Raw genomic sequence first — 27,443 nt, 5'->3', positions numbered from 1 at the left:
TTTATGCATTCATAGTGTGCCTTTCTCACGCAATCTGAAGTTCGTGAAGGTGTTTGTGACTCAGAAGCTTAATAACTGAAAATAATATTTAAACAAAAATATTTTTATTTGGAAATTGTATTATTTGTTATTTATTGCTTATTTTGTTCATTTGCCTCATGTCGGAGGTCATACATTGGGACTAATGGAACACAACTGCAGTTAACAAACAATTTCTAGTCTGCAATTGCTCCCTTTCCTCTGTTCAGTAAATGTGTAGCAGAAACAGGCACAGCAGTTGTGTTTTGTAAGACCTTCCTAACTCACTGAAGGTATACCTGGCTCTTAGACAAGTTACCACTGCTATTATAGTTATTGTCTATATAAAAATTGTTGAAAAAATACTCTGGTTTTTAATTTTTACAATTCTTGTTCAAACATGTGTCTATGTGCATTTTCAATTTTATACTTTGGAGGTGTTTTTCTTCTCTGAAGGTGACTTTAGGGTATCTCCACTGAGATTAATAATAAAGTCAGCATAAGCAAATTGGTAGATAGTTAGCAGAAGTAATAAGATGTCATTACGATTCTATTTGTTTTTGAAGTCCACCTTTGATTTCACAGCACTGCAGACAGTTACACTGCTCTGTGACTTGCTTATCTCTGTATGACATGGAGGAGGGAGTATTCAATTTCATTTACTTTTTCTGGATGTTTTACTTTTAAGAAAACAAAGGATGGAAATAAGTCTGAAAACAAATGTATTTCACTGCTTATCTGAAAAAGAAAAATTGAAGAGCTGAGCTAAATATGTTGAGAACAGCTGGTGTGAGTAATAGAAGGGACTCTGTTTTAATCTAGCACAGTGTGAGAAGGTCAGGAGCCAGACTTGTGCTTTATTCCCATGGTGAAACATGCTGGGAGTGTAGTTAAGCAGGACTATCTATAGCACACGGTGCTGTTGCTCAGAGGAAAGTGTGCAAGGATCCAGTTCTGGACCCAGTAAGCAATTGAAGACCACCTGTTCCCGTTCCCTGACTTCAGCAGGGCTGTTGCACGAGGGCAGTGGAACGGTGACTGACTTGGGCCATCTCGTAGTGCTGTGAGCCATCAGGAAAAAACACCCAGGGTTTGTGTGCAATGTGTGCATGCTCTGGAACTGTGGCTGCTCCGAAGCCTGCCCAGCTAGGGAAGGGGTGGAGGCTCTCTGTAAGCAGAACTTTAGCTTGTTTGGGGGTGCAGCAGGGGGCTCTTTGGATGGTTTCAGTGATGCATTGCTTATCTTTCCCAAAGAACGTTAATTTCCCAGCAGAGGTGAAGGATCTGACCAAGCGCATCAGGACGGTTTTGATGGCCACAGCTCAGATGAAGGAGCATGAGAAGGACCCTGAGATGCTGGTGGATCTGCAGTACAGCCTAGCAAATTCCTATGCCAGCACTCCTGAGCTACGCAGGACATGGCTCGAAAGCATGGCCAAGATTCATGCAAGAAATGGAGATTTATCAGAGGTAATATAAAGAAATGAACAGGAAATCAGTTTCTCTTTAGGCTGAGCTTTCTGATGGAAAGGGCTTTGGAACACTGACAGCAGTAGTGAGTTAAGAAATCCTACAGTTTCTCTCATGTATTTGAAATCAGAGTAGATGTTTGAAAACACCTGGAGATGTGATATGCTCATCCCAACTTGCCTGATCTTGAGTACCTGATACATGCTGGAGCAAGACTTGAAACTGTCTGACAGTGTCACTTTGGCAGCTCTGCTGCCTGCCCTCATAGGCACAGTAGCTGTGGTGTAGAGGAGGTTATGAGCAGTGAGTAACTCACAAAAAGGATCTCCTTCTCCCCCACTATGGCCTAGGAGAGGAGTTTTGTTTGTAATGCGTTGTCATGTTCATCAAAGACTAAAAGGGTGATGCAAAATTCCACTGCATAACCCAGGGATACCTTATTTACTAGGTAATCTTGATGGTTTTCTTGAGAAAATCTATGCATTTACATAAGATACCTCAGGAAATTTACACTTGAAGAGATTTTCATCATTTAATCCTTCATTTTCATACATTGCTTTTGTCTTCCCTTTTCTGCCTTGTGATTTGGCAGTGCTGAAAGTTATGCTCATTATCACATGTATGCTGTAATTCAGGCTACTTTAACATATTCACGTGTGTTGGTCTCTCGTTATAGGCTGCTATGTGCTATATTCATATTGCTGCTCTCATTGCAGAGTACCTGAAGAGAAAAGGTAAGATCAACATATCCAAAACCAACTGTATATCTATAAATATTATTGTTCAAAATCATTCTTGGCTATCCCTCTTACCTTCCTTATATGTAAAGTATTCTTAAAGCAGCTTGAATCCTTCCCAAATGTTTTATTTTTTAAATATATCATAAATGTTAGTCTTAGACTGGAACAGTGAAAGTGTGTTTTGTGTAAAAAAGTTTAATTAAATGTTTAGCAAGCTAGTGCTAATAGAGAATGCTTCACTTGTCAGTCTGTTGTTATTAAATATGCATGTATTAACACATACCAATAGCAGTATACTAATACCATCTTACAATATCATAGGTTACTGGAAAATGGAAAAGATTTGTACCTCACGTATGCTCCTGGAAGATGCTCAAGTCTCTGATAGTAATGTGTTACTAACAACTCACAATGGAGGAAGTGAGTGCTCTAACCTTGCCTGTTTGTGGGTCAAATAACATGATTAGGAGATCAAACTGCTGTTTTCCAGCTGATCTGGAAAAATATCAAACAAATCAAAACTGTTTCTATTGCATGTTGAAGGCTGTTATAGAAAGCAATTTTGGAAACATCCTGAGTTCCTTTCCTGATGCTCTTTGGCTGGTTTGATGGATTGCTCAGAATGTCTCTGGTTATGGGCTTTGCAACAGGAAAATCCCTCTTGGGTCAATTGGTGTTTAGCATGCAAATCCATGTCCAATTCTTTGGCTATCCAAAGCTGGGAGGGTAAGGGATGGAATTAGAATCTGGTTAGCCATATGTAACTTAGTATAGATAAAGGGTTTTTTTTAAATCTATGATACTTATCTAAAAATAAAGTGCAGGCTTATATTTTTAATGCTTCTATGCCAATGGTTATTTAGTTTATGAAATCTGTATTTCATAGTAATTTTCAGCATGAGATATGTTAGCAATTTCCACAAAGAGCAATTTCCAGGGGCAAGGGCAAATATCGGGGAAGAGAAAACATGGAAAGACCATAGTCCTTCAATACATTTGGAAGTTTCTGTGGACAAGATGAAAAAAATGCATCCTTTTAGAAGGAAGCTTTCTGTGAAGAGCTGTAGTTGTGAGACAGTTCAGTAGTGATAAAAGACTTTGCCTGAATAAAGATTATAGTAGCTGAAGTGAAGAACTTGGGTTATTTTAAACCTATACTTAGTTTTCAAAACTTGAGAGAGAGAATGGAGGCTCCCAACTCAGTGTCCATGGGTTAGCTTTTTTAATTGATCCATAGTAGCATTTTCCTACTGTTAAATTAAACATGTGCCTTGCCAGGAGTTTGTCACCTCCCCTGGCAGCTTTACCTTCTCCACTCCAGAGCAGGAAGAAAATCCTTGCAGGGCAGCCCCTTCCTGATCTGTAAAGTGTGATGCCTGTGCAAGTTGTTTCTGCTGCAACCATGGTGCTAAGGCCTCACAAGTTAATTGGCAAATACTCAATTTAAGTTCAGTTTTATTCCTTATGAGCCTTTTCATGCCTGCTGCCACCAGCCAGAGCTTTCTGCAGGGGAGTCCCTTGCTGGGCCCTGGCAGCACTGCTGACCTGGGGCAGGACAGGACAGCCACAGCCTGGCCCCAAGCCCAGCATGGGCACAGCGTGCCCTGGAGCACCTCCCCTGGGCTGTGCAGCCCTGGGGACTGTGCCCCCAGGACACCCGACACGGGGGACACCTGCAGGTCCCCAGGTGTGAATTGTGTCACCTCAGCCTGCCAGGACATTTCTGTGCACAAAGGGGTGCTGCACATGGAGCTTTGCAAGGGCTGCCAGCACTTAGAGCTCTGGCACCAAAAGGCCAAAGAGAGGAGTAAACACTGCATCAGGAAAATGCTAGCATTCCCCTTTGCCTAGAGAAGTGAATGTATATCACTGAGGAAAATGTGGAATAGTCTTATTAACTCCATCAGCTCAATTTGTGTTTCTCATTATTTGGGCTACAAAAGAAATTAACTCATCAGCTCTGTTTTAATGGCATCTAGTAATTTCTTGAAATATCTGGTCATTCAGTCATTAATAGCTTTTCTTATGACTTGTACTTCAAGGCTTATTTTCCATGGGATGGCCTGCTTTTCTGAGCATTACCCCCAACATTAAAGAAGAAGGTGCTATGAAGGAAGACTCTGGGATGCAAGATACTCCCTATAATGAGGTCAGCAATGTTAAAATTTATATACCTGTTCTGTATTAACAGAATGTTATTTCTAGTGGAATCCTGCACATGTTACAGCAAATTGTAGTGAGTTTACTCGGGCAATGTTAAAAGGCATGCAGCTTTTGAGTGAAATGTCACAGCTGTTGCAGTGGTGTTTAGCTAAGGAGAACATAAAGTGCCAGAACTGAAAGTCAGGGCAGGGAGAAGCCCATGAAGCAAACCTATTCTTCATGAGATGTCAACTATTTAAGTATTTTCATGTTACTATTATTTCAGGGGTTTTTGTTTAAAGAAGAGCTAGGTCACCAATATCTGATTAAACATTGTGCAATTGCAATAAACCTTAATATAGAAGTTCCAGAATAAAAATGAAGTAGTGGGTATGTGCTTTTGCTGCATTGCTATTAATTAAATGCCACCAGCTGTCAAGTCACTGAACTATTTGCATTTGTGAAATTGCAGAATATTCTCGTGGAACAGCTGGAGTTGTGTGTTGAGTACCTCTGGAAGTCTGAGAGATACGAGCTTATTGCTGAGGTTAACAAGCCCATCATTGCTGTTTTTGAAAAGCAGAGGGACTTTAAAGTAAGTGGGCATTTGGCTTGTGTCTTTTTAATTATCCTAAGGTAACAGTAAAGATCAAAATTTATAGGGGAAAAAATGTGCTTTCTTTAAAAGGAGTGTTTTCTTCCTGTCTCTAATTTCTCCTTTTAATATTTTGTGCTGTGAAAAAATAAAGAACATTGGTGTCTTCTCTGCCTCTTTTCAGCATCTGTAAAAAATTTTAAACAAACCTCTTGTCTTAGCCAGTGAATATGATTTTTTACATAGGTTTTAAACCAAGAACATATTTGCATTGTATTTAAATTCATAAAATGCTGATAAATTGTGTGATTTCTCCACAGTTTCAGGTTTTCTTCGTTTCTTAGTTACATAAATCATCTGGCTGTGGATAGCCAGATGATAATTGCATTTACTGATTTTTCTGGGTTTAAATTGAAAGAGACACAAAGTGGTAGATAACAATCAGCTGTATGCTAAGGAAGCAGATCCTCGGATGTTAACTTACCTGAAATTTTGGTTCACTATCCTGAGAAAGTGCTGTTTAGTGGTAACTGTGGGAAGCACAGCTTTGTATGGGGTTGGGGGCTGATTGGAGGTGTTGGCACCTTGTTCTCACCTGCACAAGCAGCACTTGGGTTCTCTGACCCCTTACTAGGTCAGCAGCACTGTCTGCTGGTGGGATGATTCTCTGTGACCCTGTACACAAAGGCTCCACTGCCACAAAACTCCTCAGAAGATGACAGAAATCTTTAGTGACTGCTAACAGGGTTAAACTATTCCCTTAGCACATCCAGCCATCTTTGCAAAGGTTTGGGAACCCAGTTAAGGCAAGGCATGGCTGTGCAGAGCTGTGGTGGCATTTCCCAAGGGACTGGCATGCCCTCACCCCCTCCCTCTGTCTGTCTGCCCATGCAGAGACTGTCTGACCTGTACTACGACATCCACCGCTCCTACCTGAAGGTTGCAGAAGTGGTGAACTCTGAGAAGCGCCTCTTTGGGAGATATTACAGGGTGGCATTTTATGGGCAGGTAAGTGAGCTCGAGCTCTTTTGTCTCCAGGCAGAGATTTCAGACTTGTTTGTGATACAGTTCAGGGAAGCACTCAGTAGTGAATCACAGGGTAAAAGCTGCCTCATGGGTCTGACTCCCAGCAGGATTTTAGTCAGGAGGGAGTGCTCAATTGTCTCTGTGTAAACCACTGCTGTGGATTTAGTGGTGTATTAGAGACCAGACTTCTGTGTCAGCTTTAGTTCTTGGCTTCATAAAGCAAAGCTGAGACTGAGGCAGGCAGGTTTTTACAAACTACAGCATAAATAGAACCAGATAAGGCATCTGTGATATGTGGAACTTTCCTCTAATATATCTTAAAGCAGAGCAGTATGCAGTAGATGCTTTGTTGTGTTTTTCACTGACTGCCTTCTGCTTCCAGGCTGCCTCTGGTTCTGTGCAATGTACTGTAGAATAGCATTATTCCCTCTGCTGTGCCTCAGCACCCTTGAAGCATTATTTTGTGCTTTATTCCACCACAAACCAGTGTAGCAATCCAGCATGTTCCTTTTAGTCCTGGTTTTGGCAAGCATAAATTTTCTGTGCTCTAAAATATAAAGTGTGTAAACAACAGATTGATGTGAATCATTCTGTTTGCTAATTAGATTTTAATGCAGAAATTTGCTCTTTTCTCCTTTTGATCTTATTCAAGGCTGTGGTAAGTCTAGTTCTGTTGCATGTTTTGTTTAATTCTCCTCACACATCCTTCATCCTTCCCTCTACTGTTACTTAACATTAATTTGCTTGTGTTCTTGATTCTTTGGTTCATGGCAGATGAAATAACGTTGCTGCATTCATTGTTGCATCCTGCAAACTAACTTTTGTTTGTTCAGTTACCTGAATTACCGAGCTGTACCTCTCATCATGCTGTGTGTGCACTGTGGGGCCCAATGCTGCTCCATCTCATCTCAGTGGAAGTTCCTCCCAGCTTCACTGGGAGTGGGATTGGAGCCCCTCTTCCTCTGTTGCAGGTCTTGCATTAATGCTGTTTGAATGCAAGCCTGCTTTCCTGGCCTGCACAGCAGCTCCCCAGTGTCAGTCTGAGGTCCATGGCACTGGCCACTGGAGCACTCTGGGCAGGCTGTGGCCATGGCCAAGGTCCTGTCAGTCCCTTGTAGGAGCAAGCAAATGGGAATTCAGAGGGGAATGGAGGTCCTGGCTCTCTGGACAGATTAGCAAAGCTGAACTCTCCAAATGCAAGGAGGAAGTGAGCTGCACCTGAGGAAGGGCAGAATTTTCCTTATGCTTAGCCTTCCTCAAATGGGAGCAGCACAGGGCAAAACAGGGCTCTCCTCCTTGCAGCCTCTGGCCAGCACTCTCCCAGAGCCAGTGGCTCTCCCACTGGGTAATTTAGCTGCAGCACTTCTGCTGAACTGGGTTAGCATCTCTGTGGCAGTGCAATGACTTTCCAGGTGCCAGTGCCACAAGGGCAACTTCATTTAAACAGCTTAAACAGCACCCTTAGTGCTCTAAGGGTGTGACTTTGTCACAGCTGTGTCCTCCTCTGTTTGTTCCCCACAGTCACTGGGCTCTAAAGGCAGCAGGCACTGCTTTCTCCTTGCCCTTTGCAGGAGAGATGTGATGTGGCTGCTGTTCCTTAACTGAAACAAAAGCTGCAGGGAAAGCAGATTAAAGAACAAAAGAATAATGTTAATACTGAGATGGAGAATTTTGGGGGTTCTTAGTGGAGAAAGATGATCTGCTGCTGCACCTGAAAACTGTTCTTCATGCAAAGGCCGAGGCAGAATTTGGTTACTGCATTGCTGCAGGGACCCTGTGCAAGGCTGGTTTGAATTAATGTGATCCTCAAGCAGGGCACAGTCATCTGTTTTCACCAGCAAGATTTATGTGCCAGCTCAGGGAGCCAGATCTCATGGCAGCTGCTGATTTAGACTGCACATTCTGTTAAAGGTCTTTGGTGAGTGTCTCATTGCACCCCCAAGTGACCACACTAGCCAGTGCATATGAGTTTACTCATATATGAGTGTTTGAGAAGTCAGTATCTTTCTTGAATTAAGAGCCAAAAAACATCCTGTTAAACATACTGCATAGCTGAGAACTCATATTGTGCTGATAAGCAAAGACATTCAAGACCTCTTTTTCAGAGCAGTGTCAGGTAAAGGTAGAGCTGAGGTTTGTTCTCCTGTGTGTACAAGAAGCTGGAGAAGTTGAAGGGCAAAGTTTCATAGTGATCACAATCACTTCCTGTGGGATGAGACAGGGAAAGAGCCATTAGATGCCAACTCCTGGCAGGTCAAGCAGAAGGCTTTACCTCAGCACCTTTCAACAAAGGGCAGAGAAGGGTCTGAGGTACTGTGAGCTCCAAGGCTGTGTCTGGAGGTGTGTGAGGATGAGGAAGGGCCTTATCAGAACTCTCACAGTGATAGGCCTGGGTCAAAACTGGTGTCAGAGCATCAGAGCTCAGTGCAAACCAGTAACCTGCTGTTCAGGAGATCATCTGCCTTCCATCACCATCAGCTGCTCCCTGTCATAATTTTCATCTGTGAGGCTGCATTGTCCTTGCAGAACCAAAGCAGCCAGGATGAAAATAATCCAGGGATATGCATCGATAATGTAACCTTGGCTGCTTAATATTTTAAAATCCTGAAATTTGAGGATATTTGGCTCCTGAAAAGTATTTAATCTTACTTTTAATAGTGTTTGCCAGACATATAACATATGGCAGACATGATTATTTATAGCTCGCAGTTAACTTCTGCTTGGCACTTGTCAGCTGAAATACTGTAGGGAATATGTACTTAAATGATGTCTCTTGTATTAGAGATAAGACTAAATCTGTTCGTTTTTTGCTTTCAGGTATTTTTTTAAATAAAATGATTAACAGAGATCTGTGTGCCATGCAGCATCAGCAGAGATTTGGCACTTACATGTAAACACTGTGCTGCAACATGCAAACATACACAGAATCAGGATTTAAGAGCATAAACTGTATTCTAGCTTGCTGTGTGATCATTTTGGAAAATATGAGGGCTTTTGTTGAAAACACTGAATAGTAACAGAAAGCAGATGTCCTTTGACAGAAACAGTCCAGAGTAGTATGATTAAGTATGATTGCATCAAACTAATGAGGTTTTCCCACATAAAAGCAGTTTTGCTCCAGTGGAAACAAGATCAGAAACCAGATTATGATCCTGTAGATATTTTCTCCGTGTAATCAATAGGAAGTCAATTGCCTGCCCAGCTCAACAGATGTTTGTAGGATGTCAACTTTGGAGCTCTGGACTTTTTTCTCTAATTACCTGTGAAGGTCTTCATATACCTGTGGAATTTAATTGATAATGTTCTTAAAGCTCTGCCAAGACCATCCAGTGTATTAAATAATGACCTTAACAAGACTGTACCTTTGTTGCAAAGGAGCATGGTCTCTGTGTCTTTTTTTTTTGTTTTTCTTTTTCTTTTCAAATCTGAATAATTTGCTAATTGTCTTAGGAAGTGCTACAATTCTATGTGGCCTTTCAAGGTGCCCACCAGAGTTTCTCTTCAGCTGCCCTGAGGGGATGCAGACTGGTTCCCAGGTGCTCCTATGCCATGGCCATGGGCAGCAGTGCCCAGCCCATGCCTGCACATGTGGCTCCCAGGGGGTGCACTGGAGGTGACATGCTGCACACAACCCAGCTGGGCTCAGTGTCCAGAAAACAGCTGCTAAGTGAACCAAATTATTAAGACTTATTTTTAATTCTAGTTTTTAATCCATGAGGGTTTTTTCAGACATCGCACACATCAGCATCTTCAAGAAAGCACTTTAACTCTTTAAGCTGCTCAGTCTCTTGAGTGAATAAATGTCTAGGGATCTTTTCCTGGGTAACTTTGGAGATTGCAGACCAGTATAAACACTGACCTCTAGACACATGCCTGCTAGGAGTAGACAGAGGTAAGCTTTTAACTTAGGTGCTAGAAGTGGCCTACTGGATGCTCTGGTGGGTATACAGGCAACTTTGATTCCTGATGTAAGCACCTTATTCAGATTTTGCCATGCCTGTTATGTTCACTGTATCCTTTTGTTTCTTTCTAAACAGGGCTTTTTTGAAGAAGAGGAAGGTAAAGAGTATATCTATAAAGAGCCCAAATTAACTGGCTTGTCTGAGATCTCTCAAAGGCTGATGAAACTTTATGCAGACAAGTTTGGAATAGATAACGTGAAGATCATCCAGGATTCCAACAAGGTATGAAAGACGTGGTTTTGCACAAGTGAGAGGACTGGGTGCATGGTGAAAGATGAGCAGGCAGATGTTTGCTGCAGTGCAGAAGAAGGTTGTTTTCTGTTTCATTTAGCTTTCATCCATTTTTGCCAATGGCTATAGTCAAAGGTCTCACTCTTTTTAGGGAACTCTTGGTAAAATACCCTTGCATCCATCCATGATCTGAGTAATACATTTGGAAGTCTCAGTTTTCATTGGTATGGCTATAAATAAATAAATACATCAAAAATATTACGGATGCCTTGGAAGCTCATCACACTTAACATAATTTTATTATGTTTGCCCTGGTCCCACAGGTGAACCCCAAAGACCTGGATCCCAAATATGCCTACATCCAGGTGACCTATGTGACACCTTTCTTCGAGGAGAAGGAGGCCGAGGATCGCAAGACGGACTTTGAGATGCACCACAACATCAACCGCTTCGTGTTCGAGACGCCGTTCACGCTGTCGGGGAAGAAGCACGGCGGGGTGGAGGAGCAGTGCAAGCGCCGCACCATCCTCACCAGTACGTCTGCCCTGCTCCCCTGCCCAGCCCAGACGGGCAGCTCGAGTGCCAGGTGTCCATCAGCCAGCTGTGCAGGATGATCACTCAGCTTTGCACTGTGGCTGTTGGCCATGTCTACAGAGCTGCTGACCGTCTTAGCGATAGTTATTTTTGTTTAGCTGCTTTATTTTTCCTTATAATTGACGTCTTACCTGTTCTTGCAGTGATGTAACTTGGGAGTGGTTCTGCTGGAGAGGCAGCTTAGCATTCAGAACCATTTTGTTTTAATAATAAACAATTCAAAGAAAAAGCCAAGTAGGATGTCTGTTCTGCTAAGGATAAAACTTACAGATAGAAATTTTTGTTCAAAATGGGAGTGAGATACATTATATAGAATTTTTTTTAAGCTAGATGTGAGATTTCAAGCAGTTTAAAGGCAGGAATGTCAGGAGCACTAGACATGTCTTCTCTTAATGAGTCATATTAACCTGAAGTTTTTAGCTTCTTGTCATGATTGAAATCTCTCTTTCAAAAAGCCTCCTTTGTGAGACTACTGCTGAAGCTTGACATGTCTGAATTTTGATAGATGAGGAACTGTCTGAGATGGAGGTGGTGTTGTCTCATGGGCAGCCATGGGCAGAGATGTCACAGCAAAGGCTCCCAAGTGACAGAAAATCTAGTTCCCTTCATTGCATCTGCTTACCCCACAGGACAAAGTGAAAAAAATTGCTTACAGTGCAAGCATAGTCACCTAAAAGTTTTGTTCTGGCAAGCCCAGAAAGAGGCACTGATGTCTGAGGGTGTCTTGTTACATGACACAGCTTTGCTTGTAAGAAGAAGAAAGGAGGAATAGCTTGTGTGTGTTTTTTTTAAGTGCTTGGGCAGCAGTGGGTGTTTTGAGATCTGTAGTGAAGCAGGTAGTTTCACTGACTTGAAAGTGCAGCTGTTATGGTCTGCCTGGCAAAAACAGAGAGGGCTCTTCTTCTGGCAGAATATTTTCCCTGGGTTATTACATGCTGTCATCAGCTCCCACTGCTCTCAGCCCTGCTCCATCTTTGGCATTAGGTGGGAATCTGATTACCTCCTCTTCTCCCCTGCTTTTCCCTTTGACGCCTACATCACCTCAAAGCTTTTCACTAGAGGAAACATTCTTTTCTTCTCTTTTTCCCCCCTCCCACTCCTTTTTGATAAAGTTATGTGTTTTCATTTGTTTCCTGGGTAAACTTAAGCACTTTTAGTTTGAGAAGAAAGCAAGGCTTTGTCTATGGCTGGAGGAGTGGTGAAGTCTATTGCAGCTGGAGTGGCACCTGCACTGCATCTCTGCTCCAGAGCCTGCTGGACCAAGGGCAGGTGCAGTGTGCCTGCAGTCCTTGGTTCGCTGGCTCTCTGCCATGCCTGGCTCGTGCTTCCAGCTCTGGAAGTCCTGGGTTCCCTGCTCTCCGATGAGACAGACATGCTGTAAACTGGAGTTTATTTAGGTCTGAGCTGACTGGAAGCAGATGCTTAGTGAAGGATGTGCATGGAGTTTGGGAGGCTTCCAAAGCACGTAGGGCAATCAGAAAAGTGTTAGGTCAGATCAGACTTAATGCACCATAACAGTGCCAAACTCCCTGAGATCCATGAAAGGCATTGAGTGGAAGTAAAGAGTTTTAAAGGTGAATAACTCCTCTGTCAGCTCCCATAGCAGTATTTAGGCTGAATATTAAAAGTACCTCTTCACTGCTTTAAGAATGTTTTAATAGGAGGTTCATTTGCAGGTGAGCGTCCTGGTTTAACCTCAGCTGGCATCTAAGCCCCATGCAGCAGCTCACTCACTGAGTGTCCTGTGGTGGGATGGGGAAAATGAGAAGTTTGAATGTGAAAAAACTCACAGGTTGAGATAAAGACAGTTTAATAGGTAAAGCAAAAGTTGCACAAACAGGCAAAGCAAAAACCAGGGATTCATTTGCTGCTTCCCTGGGAAGGCAGGTAAAGGTAACTCCAGTAAAGCAGAGCTCCATCACGTGTAACAGTGTTTTGGGAAGACAAACACTACTGAATGTTCCCTCCCCTTTCCTCCTCCTTCCCCCAGCTCTATATGCTGAGTGTGACACCATATGGTGTGGAAAATCCCTTGGGTCAGTTGGGGTCAGCTGTCCTGGCTATGTCCCCTCCCAAATCCTTGTGCACCCCCAGCCTCCCCTCTGCTGTGTGGAGTGAGGAGCAGAAAAGGCCTTGATGCTCTGTAAGCATCACAGCATCAATAACCAAAACATCCCTGTGCTATCAGTGCTGTTTCCAGCATAAATCCAGAGCACAGCCCTGTACGAGCTACTGTGAGGAAAAATAACTCTATCCCTGCCAACACCAGCACAGTGAATGATTCCCAATTCAGCTAAGCTAGGGGCTCCTGGCTCTAATGTGAAATATGTTTGATGTGAGGGTTTGAGCTGTCTGAAGTTAGTGTGGACTTACAATTTGGTGCCTTAACTCAGCAGAAGAAATTTGCGGATTTTAAAATCTGAGCACTGAGAGATTTTTGCCACCTGCATGGGGCAGAGCTTGGTATGAGTTCAAACGGAAATGCTCTTCCAGTGCCAGGTACATCAGAATTCAATTTGGACATGCTATGTCACTTCTACTCATTCAATGATTAAAACTTAATTTTTATGGATTAATAAAGAGATTGACAAAGTCAAAAGTTAATACTTTGATTTAATTGTTCTGCTTTCCTAAATACTCTCTTGTTGGGCGAGTTCTCTGAGCCATTTCTCTCTCTCTTGTAGCCAGTCACTTGTTTCCCTACGTGAAGAAGAGGATTCAGGTCATAAGCCAAACCAGCACAGAGCTGAACCCCATCGAAGTGGCCATTGATGAGATGTCCAAAAAGGTCTCAGAGCTCAATCAGCTTTGCACAATGGAAGAAGTGGACATGATCCGACTGCAGCTCAAGCTCCAAGGAAGTGTCAGTGTCAAGGTAATGACAATTTGCTGCCTTTTTTATCTTTTTTTCAGTGCATCTACCTAAATTTTTATTCTCATTTTCATAATTCCAGATATTTTTTGTCTTTGGCATATCCTGTATTATAGAGCTGCTAGATCTCACTCTAAACACACTAAGGAATGGAAAGTTTTCCACTGGCATTGATGACTGCTGGTTTTATATGCTAATTATTTAATTCAATTCTACTCTAAATAACAATTAAGACCTTTTCAACAAGACTGTCACGTATCACATTAGAATATGGCCCATCACAAGCAGGTGGAATCTTTAAAGGGAGTTTTGCTAGGATTGGCTTTGTCATTTCCTGTTTAGGAAAGCTGGGATTGTGACAGGCAGTGTACTGCTGGTGCTCTCATGAAAATGTCTTCAAACAAACATGTAACTGTCTGGGTGGTCAGCTGGCTGGGGACTTGGAAAGGCCAGCACAGATCTGCAGCTTGAACAAGGTTGAGCAGTTCCTGTTTCCTCAATAAAACTTCTCAGCTTCCATCCTGATGACTGGAGTTGAGGGGATGTTCCTCTCACAGCCTAGCTTGCCTGAGGCCAGTCTCCAAGCCCTGGAGCACAAGAGAAACAACAATGAAAGGCTTGTTCTCTGCACCTAAGCTGTGTGTTTGTCACCCAGGTAAATGCTGGACCAATGGCCTACGCTCGAGCTTTTCTTGAAGAGACAAATGCTAAGAGATATCCTGATAATCAAGTTAAGCTTCTGAAGGAAATCTTCAGGTAAACATTAATTTTAGGATTTTACCCTCCACATAGCACATAGGACACTCTACATGGCACAGGCCCGTGAGATATGAAATCAGGCTGATTTGAACCAGCCTAATTTACATCTGCATTTACCCTATCTCACAAGTCATTCCTGAGAAACATTTACTGGAGTTCTGAGCTACCCTAGTAGAATGCATTCTTTTGATCTGAGAATGAGTTCTGAAATTCACTTCCAACAAGGTGCAGTTTGCAAGGGGGGGAAGAGATGCAGCACCATGTGTGTAAGTTTACATAGATAGGATTTTTCATTACTACAAACCCTGTGTCATTGTTTTTGTCTTTTGGTGCTTGCAGGCAATTTGCTGAAGCCTGTGGACATGCCCTCGATGTCAACGAGCGCCTCATTAAGGAGGACCAGATTGAGTATCAGGGAGAGATGAAGTCTCATTACAAGGATATGCTCAGCGAGCTCTCTGTAGTTATGAATGAACAGGTCAGAACATCTATTTTGGTGCTGGTTGGGCTCCATGAGGGTGGCTAATTGGGTCTTCTAGTGACAAATAAAGCTGTAGAGTCAAATACTAGAAGTAAAACCTTGCAATGCAATAGTGACTGAGGAAACAGTTTATTTTTTGTGCTTTTGGGTTTTCTTTCTTCCCCTCTTATGCTTTTAATAGAAGTTTATCTATATCTGATCAACAAAGGTCTGTTTTCTGGCTGCCTTGCTACGTATTGAAAAGCTGAAAGGTTTTGAGGCTAAATTCTGACTGGGGTTTAGAGGCATAGAAAGATAGTCTAAACTAGTGCTTTATGCTTTGCTTGCTTTGTCCTATAGCTGTGATGTATTTAATTAAAACAGTAAATTGCTATTAAGATGTAGCTTATAACCACAAGAGGTATCTTTATTGTGTCTATTTATATTCAGCTTTCAGAGAAAGTTACTTTTCAATTTTTTTTAATACTTGAGTACACTGTCAGGATAGATGTCATGTATTTTAGCAGCTTCAGAAGGAAGAGCCCTGCATATATACATTATATGAACTTCATCCCAAAATTCTGAATTGGACTCCAGTGCACACTTGCAGCTATTCTACTGCTGTGTCCAGGCAGATTTTTTTTTTTATGTTTTCAGTTTCAATTAAATATTGAGCTGTTTGCATAGTGAAGTGCTAATTAAACCATGTTTAACTTTATCTCTGCATGTTTATGGGCAGGCTACCTTAGATTGCATGTGATAAATAGTTCCTCTCTAGCAGTTGTGCTGCATTTCCAGTTACCTGTAGCATCTGAAAGCACTGTTGGTGTAGAGTAACTTGGTTTAACCACTGGTATCAGTGGTGGCATCTCACAAAAGTGCCAATTGCCTCTCCATTACCCCATGCTGTATTATTCATCTTCACATATGGGGAGAATATGGATTGACCTGAATTTTTTGCCCATTGTTGCACTTACTGTGGAATTGAGTAAGTTTTTCCTTGGGTGCAAAGCTCCTAATTGCTTGGAGGTTTGGTGCCTGCCAGGTGGGGGTGGCTGCAGGTCTGGGAGTTGTGCTCCTCTTCTCTTCATGTGTATAAAGATTTGTGAACCTCAAGCATTCCAGTGATTTTATCCTAACCAGTATTTATCACTGTTTTGTTAAGTATGTAAGTGTTAAGGGTATTATTTGTTAATCAATATTCATGCATCTCACATGGAAGTTATTTTGGCCATCAGTCAGTGTGCATAGGCAGCACTCTATGTCTTGTGTGAACCACAAGAATGGAAAATGGATGGTCAGCTCAAATAAGGCATGAGCTTCAGCATTCATGAAACATTTGGAGAGTTCTGTTAAGTGCTCATACCTATGTTTATATCCCTGAACTCTGAGTTTTTTCATACTAAATAATACAAAATTACGTGTACAAAGCAGTGCTAATGTGTAAAGAGTTCATCCAACAAAAGTCAAAATTGTCATCTCTTTTACCAAAATAATCTGAATTTTAAAGTCCACCCTGAAAGCAGTTTCCCACTTGCAATCCTTTGGGGAAGCCTAAAAAAATGACAGCCCCATTTTCTGGGCAGTGTGGGGTTTTGAGAAAACTCTACTCCTCTTGCAGTGAACTCTTGAACTCCCTGCTTCTGAGCAGAGTATTTCCTCAGAGAAATCACATACCATAAACCGTGGCTGAAATATTTATCTCACAGTTGGAAAGCTTGAGGCTCTCTTGCATCTGTGCTGTGTGCTTTACATCAGTACAATTTGCCATCTTTCCCATTGTTGTATTCAAGAGAGTTTTATTTCTCACCTACTGACAGTGACTTTTTCATCACCATATGTTTTTCTCTTTTTTGTTTTTCTCTTTTTTGTTTTTCTTTTCTGACAGCTCTGTCATGGTCCTTGCTTATACAGCTTCTCTTCTTCCCTGTCTAACATTTCCCTCAATACTATAGCCAAAAGTGGTATGTTCATTTTTCTTACATCTATTTTTTCTTTTAATGTCATATACTTCCCTCACGTGCTGGTTTTTCTGCTGGGTATGTTTGTTTCATTCCATCTCTAATGACTCCCTTCTCAGGGAGATTAAAAAAAATTATCTAAGCTGTATGTGTGATGTGTTGTCCATGAGCAGTCTTGAGAGGCCTGTTCTTTAGGATCCCAGTTGTGAACTTTGGGGAGGCCAGTGAGGCAGCCTGACAAGAGCCCCCTAATGCAAAAGCAAGTGCCAATGGCAGCAAAAGTGGCTGCCAGGGTGTGCCCAGGTCCCAGTGCTCTTCCTGCAGCCCACGGTGTGAGAGCAGCTCCTGCCCAGGGCTGCTGAAGCTGTCTGTGCTCGTGTCTGCCAGGTGACAACTGCAGCCCTGGCCAAGGACAGCTGGGGTTGGTGCTGTAGGGTTCCACCTGGAGCGTTGTCAAGGGAAGAGGTTTCTCTTCCAGTGCTGCTGCTGTGTGGTCAGTGGGGATCGCCCTATCTCTGCTCTGAATGCTTCAACAAAGCACCCATGGAGAAAGACAGGTTTTCAGTCTGCTTTTGCAGAAGTAGGAACAGAGCGCTATTAGCAAGGCTAGAAGAGCTTCTTCAGGCAAAAGATCTTCCTTCCTGCTGAAGCCTACCCATAGGACAGGGCAGAGGTTTTGCTGTGCTGCTCGACTGCAGCTCTGGCACAGGCTCAGCCTGGCACTCGGTCCAGCCCTGCTGCCCAGGGTGGGCATTCTTCATTCTGCATCCCCGAATGACAGCGTGGGCACAGCTGGGCCTGTCTGTGCCATGGTCAGGAGGTGCTGATGGGGGTGTCTGTGAGTTTGCCAAGTGTCAGGGACTTGTGTGAGAGTGGTGCAGTTCAGGGAACCCCATGAAGTTTGTCAGAAGCCAGCCCAGCCCCACTTTACCCCCGATTCAGAGGATGTCATCCCTGTCCCTGCAGCCTCCATTTACCAGGGAAAGGTCTTTTTTCTGTCAAATCCTTGGCATCATTCTATAACAATTAAAAATGGGAAATCCTTGGTTAGACAATGGACGCTTCAGACACCAAATTATTCAAATCTCTCTCACTGTTGCTTTTTTTTTTTTTTTTTTTCCCTGAAAAGATTGCATACAAGGAGGACTCAGCAAAACATCCAGGGATGGAGCGCACGTATTCACGAGTCATCCATAGAGCCAGCTCCTCCGGGCCGGCAGCAGCCACGCCAGCAAACCCTGATGCCTGACTGCAGCGTGGGCAGCACGTGGCCTCAGGAAGATCTGCTGTCTGGGGTGGGGTTTGCTCTTTGTTCTTGAGGGTATTTTTTCCTTTTAGATAATTAGTACTGAAAATTAAGTTGATGGTCAATACCAGGAAAAGGATTTGAGTGTTGAGATTTTAATTTATTGGAAGTCTTCGCGGTGTTATTTTAAAAAATGCAAGCTTGAGATTTTTTTTTATTTTTTGCCTGCCCCAATATTTGCACATTCCCTCTCTTTTTTTTCTTTTTCTTTTTTGTTGTCAATTTTTGGTTTTGAGCAGCCTTTATTAAGCCAGGCTGATTACAAAATTCCCATTGAATAGATAGGTACACAGCAAACCCTAAGTTTGCTATAAATTATAATATATCTAATACTAAGTCCTAGTATACATATATTTTAAAGGTCAGAGTGGATGTTTTATAACATTTAAGCATATTGCAATTGTAAATAGAAGATGTGTAAAATATGTCATTTTTACAAAATTTTAAAAAATATCTTTTTAGTTAATTATGACAGTACTAAGAATATGGATAACATTTCAGTTACCATAATATTAAAATATTTGTGTATGTGTATAAAAGCGTCCATAAAATTTTCTCTTTGAAGCTCTGTGCATTGGTTCATTCCTATGACAGCACTCTCAGGAGTGGTGGAGATGAGGATGCCTCCTGCATCCCAACTGTCTGTTGTGTTGTGGATGCTGATAGAGACACTTCTGACATTGCAGAACGGGCTTTGGGTTCTCTGCACAGCCCCAGACTGAAGTCACCCTGGGAAGCAGGCTTGGTGTAGTTCTCCTACTTGAGGCCAAGAAAACTCAGATTTTCCTTTGAAGTTCATAGTCCCAGATTTCACCCAGGGCACATTGGAAGCCACGTGCCTTTAGGAGATATTTGTTTCAGTTTCTGAATCATGTGGGGATAAGGTGGAGTGATTGTGCAAGTTCTTAGGAATTCTCACACTCCTTCATGTTCATTCACAGAAAATCTCTGCTTGCAGCAGTCCCTGCTCATAGCACCTGTGTGTTAGAATTCTTCTCTCCTGTGCACACAGTCCCCACCATTCTGCTGTTTTTTTTCTGTTTAGCTCATTTTCCCTGGAGAAGAACTGGTGATTGCCCTGAGGCCTCCAAAGGTTTGTTCAGGGCAGAGGCCAGTGCTGTGTCTTTCTACCTGCAGGAACCAGGAGGAATTTTCCAGTGTTTTGCTTCACTCTCCTCTCCTGTCTCTTCTTATAACACCCCAAGCACAACCGGTGCCCCTCAGCAGGAGCTGTAGTCTGGCCCTGCAGGCCAGGGTGCAGGGTGGGCTCTGAATTCACCCCATCTCTGTGTGCAGGGCAGAGGTGCTATGACCCAGTCTCTACCTGCTTGCAGGTGCTGCCATCTCACTCAGCAGATCAGGAGTTTTCCAGAATTCTTGGCTAAGGTTTGGAAACCCCCCAATTTCCTTGGCTGGTGGGGGAAGGAGGGCAGTGGTTGGGACAGGCACACCGTGGTTTGGGATGGCCCTCCTCCAGCATCAGTGCAGCAACAGCGTGACCCTCACCTGGGGCATGGAAAGAGTCCAAATTCTCAGCTGGACACTGCACAGCAGCATCAACCACACAGCTGGGCAGGAGCTGAGCCCTCCTCATCCTCACCCCGACAGGCCCAGCTCTGCTCGTCAGACACTGCACTCTGTAAAAACAGTGGTCTGCTGGAAGGAGTCATGCCTGGCCCAAATTTTATCTTGCTTTATGCTATATATAGGTATATAAACCTGCTGTTTATATATATGTATGGGAGGAACCCATATATAGTGTATGTGTGTATATATGTGTCATCAGTGGTGGCAGCAGGACTGCGCCATACAGAGGTGAGCACTGAGTCCTCTTGTCCCTTGGTTTGTTGGTCTCACTGGACTCATTTTGTGTTTATGATGATTTCTGGGTGGGTACTTCAGAAGCCCTCAAGGTGATTTGGAGACAGACTGTTTCTAGTTAATGTTCACAATAAAGGAGCGGCTACATCTGTTGGTGTCCATCTCTGGGCATAACTGGATTGCAGAAGCATGGTTTGCACTGAGGGAGTGTGGTCTGTAAAGCTGAGGTAAAGAAACCCCTGGATTGTTTCCCCAATAGCTTGCACACAAAATGAGTTTCATGAGTAAGTCCAAGGGCTGAGGGATTTGGTTTATTTTAAGCAGCCAGCTCTGCAGCCCCCTCTGGGACTTGAGAAGCAGCCCATATTCTGGGCTTGTCTTTTGCTGCTGTTGGAGATGCTCAGGCTTGAGTGTAGCTGGGTCCTTGCTCCAGATGGCTCTTCCCCTCCTGCTGTGTTCACACACTTTAAACATAGTCGGGTGAAAGCAATTAGCACAAACATTAGCTTTGAACCAGGGCTGCAGCAGGGAGAGAAAACAAAGCGTTAAACCATGGATGGTCCCAGCGTTTGAAGGGAGAGAATGAAAGAAATGCAGGAGGCATGTGAGGATGTAGGATGATTACAAGGATGGGGTTTGGCCCTTTTCCATGATAAAATTCAGCAACTCAAACTGCAGAATCAGATGTGTAGCACTGAATCCCACACCCACCCTGTCCTTGATGCTGCAGGAAAGGGCTCTCCACACAATTGCTGCTTTTTAAACTCATAGCATTACAAGAGGTCTGCACCATTTTTTTCCTACCAAAAGCTCCCCTTTGAGACTCCTTTTGTCTAGGGCAGCCATAAGATCATGATTGGCTGTGCTTGGAGGTGAGGGTTTCTCCAGTAAATTATTTCACAATCTATTCTTACAACTTTTCCTCCTGCTGGAGGAGGCTCATCCCCCTGGTGCTGTAGGCAAAGCTGGTGACAGATTCTCTTTCATCCAAGGGAGGAGATCTGTGCAAACGAGACTCAAACTGAGCTTCTTTAAAAACTCTAGAGTGCAAAAGAAATTATTCATGTTTGTTACTTAGTGGAAGCTATCTCAGCATCCCAGAAGGAGTTAAGTGTTATACATATTTTATGTTTAATCACATCTTGAGTGACACCCAACCACAACCAAAGGCTTAAATTTCAATTAGAGGAAGGTGTATTAAATGTTTAATAGGAATCATTCCTTACAGGGAAATTATATCTTAACATTCGCTGGAGGGATGTTATCTTGGCAATGTAATATTGATCTGAAGAGGAATAATATTTTAATTTTATTTTTGGATAATATCCAAATGAGAAATGGAAGGGGATGATCTATACCATTCATACTCCAACACACTGCCCCTGTGCTGGCCATCCATGGACCTGGATCTGGGAAGAAGTGAAATTGCATCCATACATAGCTTTAAATGTGGCTTTTTTCATCTCAGCATGAAAACTGCTGTCCCACATATGCTAAGAAGCTCCAGACTGCAGGTACATTTTACATCAGTTTAAACATTTTTTAAACTGGCAACTGTCTACTCAATATTTCAACTGTAAGCAACATGGGGCAATGCATCTTCAAGACAGATTATCTGTCAAGGATATCTGCTATGGATTTGAATGTGTTTACCAATTTTTAACAAGTTTGGTATGCACACAGAAGATTTTTCTCTTAATATTTAGATCATCACAAAAATAATCAATGTTCACAGTCACTACATATTAAACCATGAAGTGAGCTCTGAACCTAGGCAGTTAAAATCAAAGGATGTTTAAACCAAGCATCAAATGAGAACAAAGAAATGGGATTTGGAGGAAAGCATTCAAATCTGTAGAAAAAGAAAGAAAATTTCAAAACCCAAACAAACTAGAATGCAATTCTCATTTAAGAGAATTGCTTTCAGATAAATAAAAACTAGTCTGAAAGGCAAAGAACAGCCAAGTCAATGTAGAACTATACCCACAACCAGGTAGGACCTTCAGCTTCACCATTGCTGCACCCCCTCTGCTTTCACACGAGCTGCTTGGACAGGAACCACTTGGCATCCGGCCCCACACCATTTCCTGCTCCTTCTGCCATCACTTTGCTGTCTGGAAGCCACAGCATGGAGTGGGAAGGGTTTTTTTTGTTATTTTGTTTGACGTTCTTGTACTATTGCAGGTGCCCCAGGTACACACATGCTAACAAGGAAGGGCAGGGTCCCATTCTGGTGAGCATACACTGTGCAACAGTGCAGAGAAAACCTCCCAGGGGTCTTTTGGGCTGCCGAGGTGACATGGGCCAGCGGCCTGCAGGAGAGCCCCTGCTTGGCTTCAGCTCCGGGGTGAGCCTGGGATGGAACAGCCACTGCCTGCTCAGGTGAGCCTGGGGTGGAACAGCCACTGCCTCTCAGGTGAGCCTGGGGTGGAACAGCCACTCTGCACCACAGCAGGACACGGCTGCTGGGAGATCAAAGTGTGAACCCACAGCTGGGGACAGTGAGCAAGGACTGCCCCAGGATCAGAGGTGCTGGAGCAGTGCAGAGTGCCAGGGCTGGGACACTGGGTCCCGGGCCCTCAGCACTGTAATCCCCTGCCTCATTACAGCCCTGTGCAGTGGCCATTCACACAGCTCTGCCCCACTGCCTCCCTCGGGGCTGGCCTCTCCTGTGCTTCAAACACAGAATCCTTCCTACTGGGAAACACAACTGAAACTGTTTTATAATTAAAACTGAGCAGAACAACCAATTTTAGTTGGGAAAGGCAGAGGAAATGCCAAATGGATGCTTTCCTTTCAAAATTGCATAAATCAGGGATGTGCAGAGTTTGTTCCAAACGAGGCTGGTCCCTCTGGCTGTGCCCTCCACACCAGCTCCCACTGGGGCTGAGCCAGCCCCTGGCAGCCCAGGGTGGGCTCATGGCCAGTGGCAGAGCATGCAGACCCCAGCCTGGTGCCCACAGCTCTCCCTGCACGGGCCCTTCCAGCCTCTTTTTGTTTGCAGTCCACAGAGAGCACCTCTGGGCAGCCATCAGCTCGCTGGGCAGCTGCGGGAGGAAATGAGAACATTATTATTCTTTTCAAGAAAAACCCAGCACAGTTCCTTGGTGAAATATTAGCTATGGAAAATACCAAGTAACTTTCCTACCTTCCAGGCATGTGTTGGAGCATTTGAGATGGGAAAAAGTAAAAGTACAGTGAAACCAGCAGTGTTAGGGGAAAGCTGTCACAGCATGTAGATTATGAGGCCAAGAGAGTATTGAGTGGTGTTAAGGCAGGATAGTAAAGAGCTCGTCTGGGAGAGGCTCCTAGTCAGTAAGTGGTGTGTGTGTTTCTCACTGTAGCCTCAAGGTGCAGAAACACTGACACACAAACAGTCTGGCTCATGGCACTGTGGGAGGGGGTGCTGCTGCCCCTCAGGGAAGCTGTACCCAACAGAGGTTTGGGATCAGCCCTGGACATGTCCCATGCCTTCAAGAGCACCTCTGAGGTACAGTCAGGTGGGAGTCAGAGTAATGAGTCCCCTTTAATGTGGGAGTCATAGCCTACCCAAGATATGTGCATGGTTTGTAATGTTTCGTTGAGTTGACAATGTACAGGTATTTTTAGAAAATTCTCAGTAATGGAAAAGTGCAACTGTAATTACTGAAATTTCTGTCCAGGTTGAGGTTTTTCATAACTCATTAGAGCATCTTGAAGTCCTCAGTATAAACATCTCACCGTGAACAGCAGCATGTTTCCTTTTTTCCTATGAACTACACCTCATCTTACAGAAGCTGCATTTTTCTTGTGCTTTTTAAACTGTGTTCCCCATGTGCTGCTTCAGTTAGCTGTAGTCACTCACTTTTTGTTAGGGACAGCTGTGAGGGTGTTACGCTGTGATACGTTTCAGCGACCTGCAAATGCCATGTGATGCTGCCTGTAGTTTTGATTTAGATGTCATGGCACAGATTGCCTGTGGTGAGATACCTTATAGCTACAGGGTTTCAAATATACTCACGTTTTATATGGGGTGTTTTGCTTGAAAAAAGAAAGCAGAGTAAGAAATTATTATTATTAATCATTATAATTTTAGGTCATATTTTGTGCTTGGGGCTGCTCTGTAATCATGATGCTCCCTCCCATGAGTGAGGGTTGTTTTAATTTTAAAGTGTTTGCAAGCTCTGTGCAGGTAACTTTGGGCCCAGTTGTGAGCTCCTCATTATGAAAATCTCCAGCTGAGCATAAAGATTCTCTTGCATGAAGCATGAGTTTGTACTCTGTAGCATATGTTGTGCTTGCAGGGTGCTGGCATAAAGGAGACTAATTCTGATTATTCCACACTAACTTGAGGATTCATTTAAAGAGACAGAGCCTTGGAAATTCAACACGGCACCTGAAGTGCCTTCTTGAGGAGTTTGAGATGTTTCTATAGCCAAACTTTGTGTCAGCCCAGTCCAAAACCACAGCCAAAGTTTTCAGATGTGACTCATGTACCTTGGTGCTTCTATTTTGCATTTTCAGGTTGAGCCTGATTTTTCAAAAGTATTGAGCATCCCCTGCTGGAATTCCGACCCCTTTCAGAAACCTTCAATGCTCAAAATCAAAGCTTCTTTTAATATGGGACATGTGGCATTTTCTGCATACATGTGGGAGTTAAGGCACAGTCAGGCAAATGGTCCTTGCAAAGGGAAAAGGATGCTTAACAGACATAAATAAGTTAAACAATTACCCTTTATCAGACCAATCAGATATCTTTGTGCCATCATTACCAACTGAGATGTTGAAACCTGAGGATGCTTTACACATGTAATTGATTTTTGCCACCTTGCTTTGCTTCTAGGAGGATGTGGCGCTCACTCGCCACAAGTGCCTCGCTGCCCCCGCTGCGAGCGAGTCCCGCTCAGCCGTGCCTGAGGAGATTTTCGTTAGTCCTGAGCGAGGCAAGGTCTCGTCCGAGCAGAGCGAGCAGCCGGGTTTCCCTCTCAAGGACAGAGCATTCCTGCACACTCGTGTTTCCTTCCTGGGCTCGTCCTGCCGAGCCACCGGCTGTCACTCTGCTGGGGCAGACAGGGATGCGCTGCTTGGGCAGGCAGGGATGCGCTGTTGGGGCAGGGATGCGCTGCTGGGGCAGGCAGGGATGTGCTGCTGGGGCAGGGAGGGATGCGCTGCTGGGGCAGGAGCACCGTGCCCACCTCGGGCAGCTCCGTCAGTGCCGCTCTGCTCTCCCACAGGCTCCGCCTGCCCAGGCACCGTCTCAGCCCTTTCACACACTGAAAAGCCGCCCTGGCTGGGCTGCGGTTCTGGGGGACGCCTGCCTGCTGGCATGGTAGCACTGGCACCTCCCGCACGGGTGTCCCAGCACAGCTCACCCTTGTCCTTCAGAAGGGCCTTAGGAACAGCAGGTTTTAGCTGTGTGATGAATAACACCCAAACCCCACACTTTTCAGAATAAGGATGGGTACTTTTTGGCATTTTTACCTGTGGGAATGGGCCTAAATGGGCTTCCAGCTTCCTCTGTTTGGCTACCAGCTCAGAGGACAGGGAAGTAGTCCCACAGCTAAAACTGGGGGTACTCCAAACAGCCCTGTAATGAATCTAGTCAGTGAATAATTAGCTGATTGAGCTGCTGCAGACATTGGTACAAGCTCCTGTCCTGCCTTTGCTGTGGCGGCTCAGCTCTGGCAGGGAGCCCAGAGTGGCCCGAGGAAGGAGCAGTGGCTCTGCAGGGATGGAGCTTCTGGTGGGTGAACACAGGCTGGGAACTGGGGCTGAGAGCAGCACCCTCCCCAGGAGTGCATGGCCAGGAAGCTGCGTTGAGCACAGAGGTGACCAGCAAACTTGAGAGACTGAGCCATTTGTCCAATTATCAGAGCATTTCCAATTTCTGCTGCAAAATCTACCTTGTCAAATCCTTTTCTCACAAGGATGCATTTCTTTACATGGATGCGCATTTGCAGGTGAAATGTATCCAAAGCAAAATGTGACCTGGCCTGGCAGAGCAGCACCTGTGGGGACACTGAGGTGGCTGCCAGCATGCTGTGCTCAGGTGAGGAAGGACCTTGCAGACTTGCATGTCTCACTGCACTCAAGCTGTCATTTGAGTGCTCAGAAGAAAACACATTCAATTTGAGCATCGATCTTAAACCTGCCTCAGGCAATGGGTTAGGCCAAGTAACATATAGGGATAATTTAAAGGCAAAAAGGTCTAGATGTCTCAGCTTTGAGAAGAATGAAAGGGGAGAAATGAAAATTGGGAAAAAAATATTAGTTTGCTTCTTAATTTTACTGTTTATTTCTTAGTTTACCATTTAAATGGAGAAGCCACTGAGAGAAGGCCAATATGGGATCAAATTTGGATATTAAATCTATTCAGTCTTTTCAGATGTACAGAAGGAAAATGATCAGAAGTGCATCAACAAAACAGAATCAGCACACAAAAAAAATCTTGTTAATTTTTAAATCCACTGAAACATTCTTTTTTACCTCCTTAGCCAGATTCAGAAGAGAATCAGGCTCTTTTGCACCACAGTGAAGCATAAAACATGTCAAAGTCAGAAATCAAGCAAGTATTCAGGGCACAGCGATGTTCTTGCACAGTGAGAATTGGAAGGGTTGCCATTGGCCCCCACCAGAGCTGCTGTTACGCTTTTGTCTGGTAATTTTTTATAGGATGCTGTGATAATTTTTTTTATCCAGTGCTGCTGACGTTCAAGGCTGATTCACAGCAAACCTTCCTGGAGACTCCAGCCCTGACAGAGATCTGGGCTTCAGGTTTGCTGCTGGGATGATGGACCTGTGAGCAGTTCTATTCCCCAAGATTTCCTGCTGGGGCAGGTGGGTTGCTGTGCTTCTCCCTCATCCTCTCCCAGCGAGGCTGGAGATGCAGTGCCAGTACTTGTGCTCTGTTGGTTGGATTTAACCCCAGGAAAGGGAGGCTCTGTCTTTTTGCATGGGACTCCCGTGCCACTGGGAGGCAGGACACACCTCCAGTTGCAGCAGGTCTCAGAAAACATCCACACACCTGCTGCTGATGGATTTTCCAGAACAAAATGTTGTGTTAAGCTGAAAAAAAAAAGAAATCGTTGTACTAGAGTAGCAATGAGTCTTTTTCAATTTTTTCATCTCACTGACCTCGGGGGAGCAAGAGGGATTTGGCAAGTGAGACAGCTACAAAAACTGTTCAGCAGTGGTGGTGGCTGTGCAGGTGCTGGTGGCAGTTTTCACATGTCCCTTCCCAGCCCTCAGTGCAGCCCTTCCCCAGGGAGCCCTGGAGCAGCCCTGCACACACAGCTGCTGCCTGTCACCGTGCTGGGCAGGGCCAGAACAAGGAGCTGGGCTCCCACACTTTGGATGAAGATGCTCCACAAGGTTTCTGGGTTTTGTTTGCAGGTTTTCTGCTGCAGTACTGTTTGGTATGCAGTTTGTACAGTCCACTGAGATGAACACATCCACCAGCAGCCACACAGAGATATTGCTATGGGGCTTCAAGCAGAGAGCTTTGGGT

At 44.0% G+C, this 27,443-nt stretch overlaps 1 protein-coding gene across 12 annotated transcripts in view; it reads left to right on the top strand.

Annotated features, from left to right (window-relative positions):
• Positions 1–18,700, top strand: part of DOCK10 (dedicator of cytokinesis 10) — a 144,253-nt gene extending 125,553 nt beyond the window's left edge. For 8 of the 12 annotated variants that reach the window (XM_072933220.1, XM_072933222.1, XM_072933221.1 and 5 more), the window contains exons 45-57: positions 1,273–1,488; positions 2,165–2,222; positions 2,550–2,648; positions 4,271–4,377; positions 4,843–4,965; positions 5,860–5,973; positions 10,029–10,175; positions 10,508–10,718; positions 13,463–13,653; positions 14,306–14,406; positions 14,749–14,887; positions 16,758–16,833; positions 17,960–18,700. In XM_072933220.1, the coding sequence (XP_072789321.1) occupies positions 1,273–1,488; positions 2,165–2,222; positions 2,550–2,648; positions 4,271–4,377; positions 4,843–4,965; positions 5,860–5,973; positions 10,029–10,175; positions 10,508–10,718; positions 13,463–13,653; positions 14,306–14,406; positions 14,749–14,887; positions 16,758–16,833; positions 17,960–18,027 (1,650 nt within the window). In that variant the 3' untranslated portion in view covers positions 18,028–18,700. The remainder of the gene's footprint in view (positions 1–1,272; positions 1,489–2,164; positions 2,223–2,549; positions 2,649–4,270; positions 4,378–4,842; positions 4,966–5,859; positions 5,974–10,028; positions 10,176–10,507; positions 10,719–13,462; positions 13,654–14,305; positions 14,407–14,748; positions 14,888–16,757; positions 16,834–17,959) is intronic. The other 4 variants (XM_030280042.4, XM_030280033.4, XM_030280043.4 and 1 more) reach the window with 2 other exon arrangements.
• The last annotated feature ends 8,743 nt before the right edge of the window (positions 18,701–27,443 follow it).

This window comes from Taeniopygia guttata, chromosome 9, assembly GCF_048771995.1.
Source record: "Taeniopygia guttata chromosome 9, bTaeGut7.mat, whole genome shotgun sequence".
NCBI classification, from domain to species: Eukaryota; Metazoa; Chordata; class Aves; order Passeriformes; family Estrildidae; genus Taeniopygia; species Taeniopygia guttata.
Note: the sequence above shows the minus strand (reverse complement) of the source record. Positions and strands in the feature narration are given on the sequence as shown.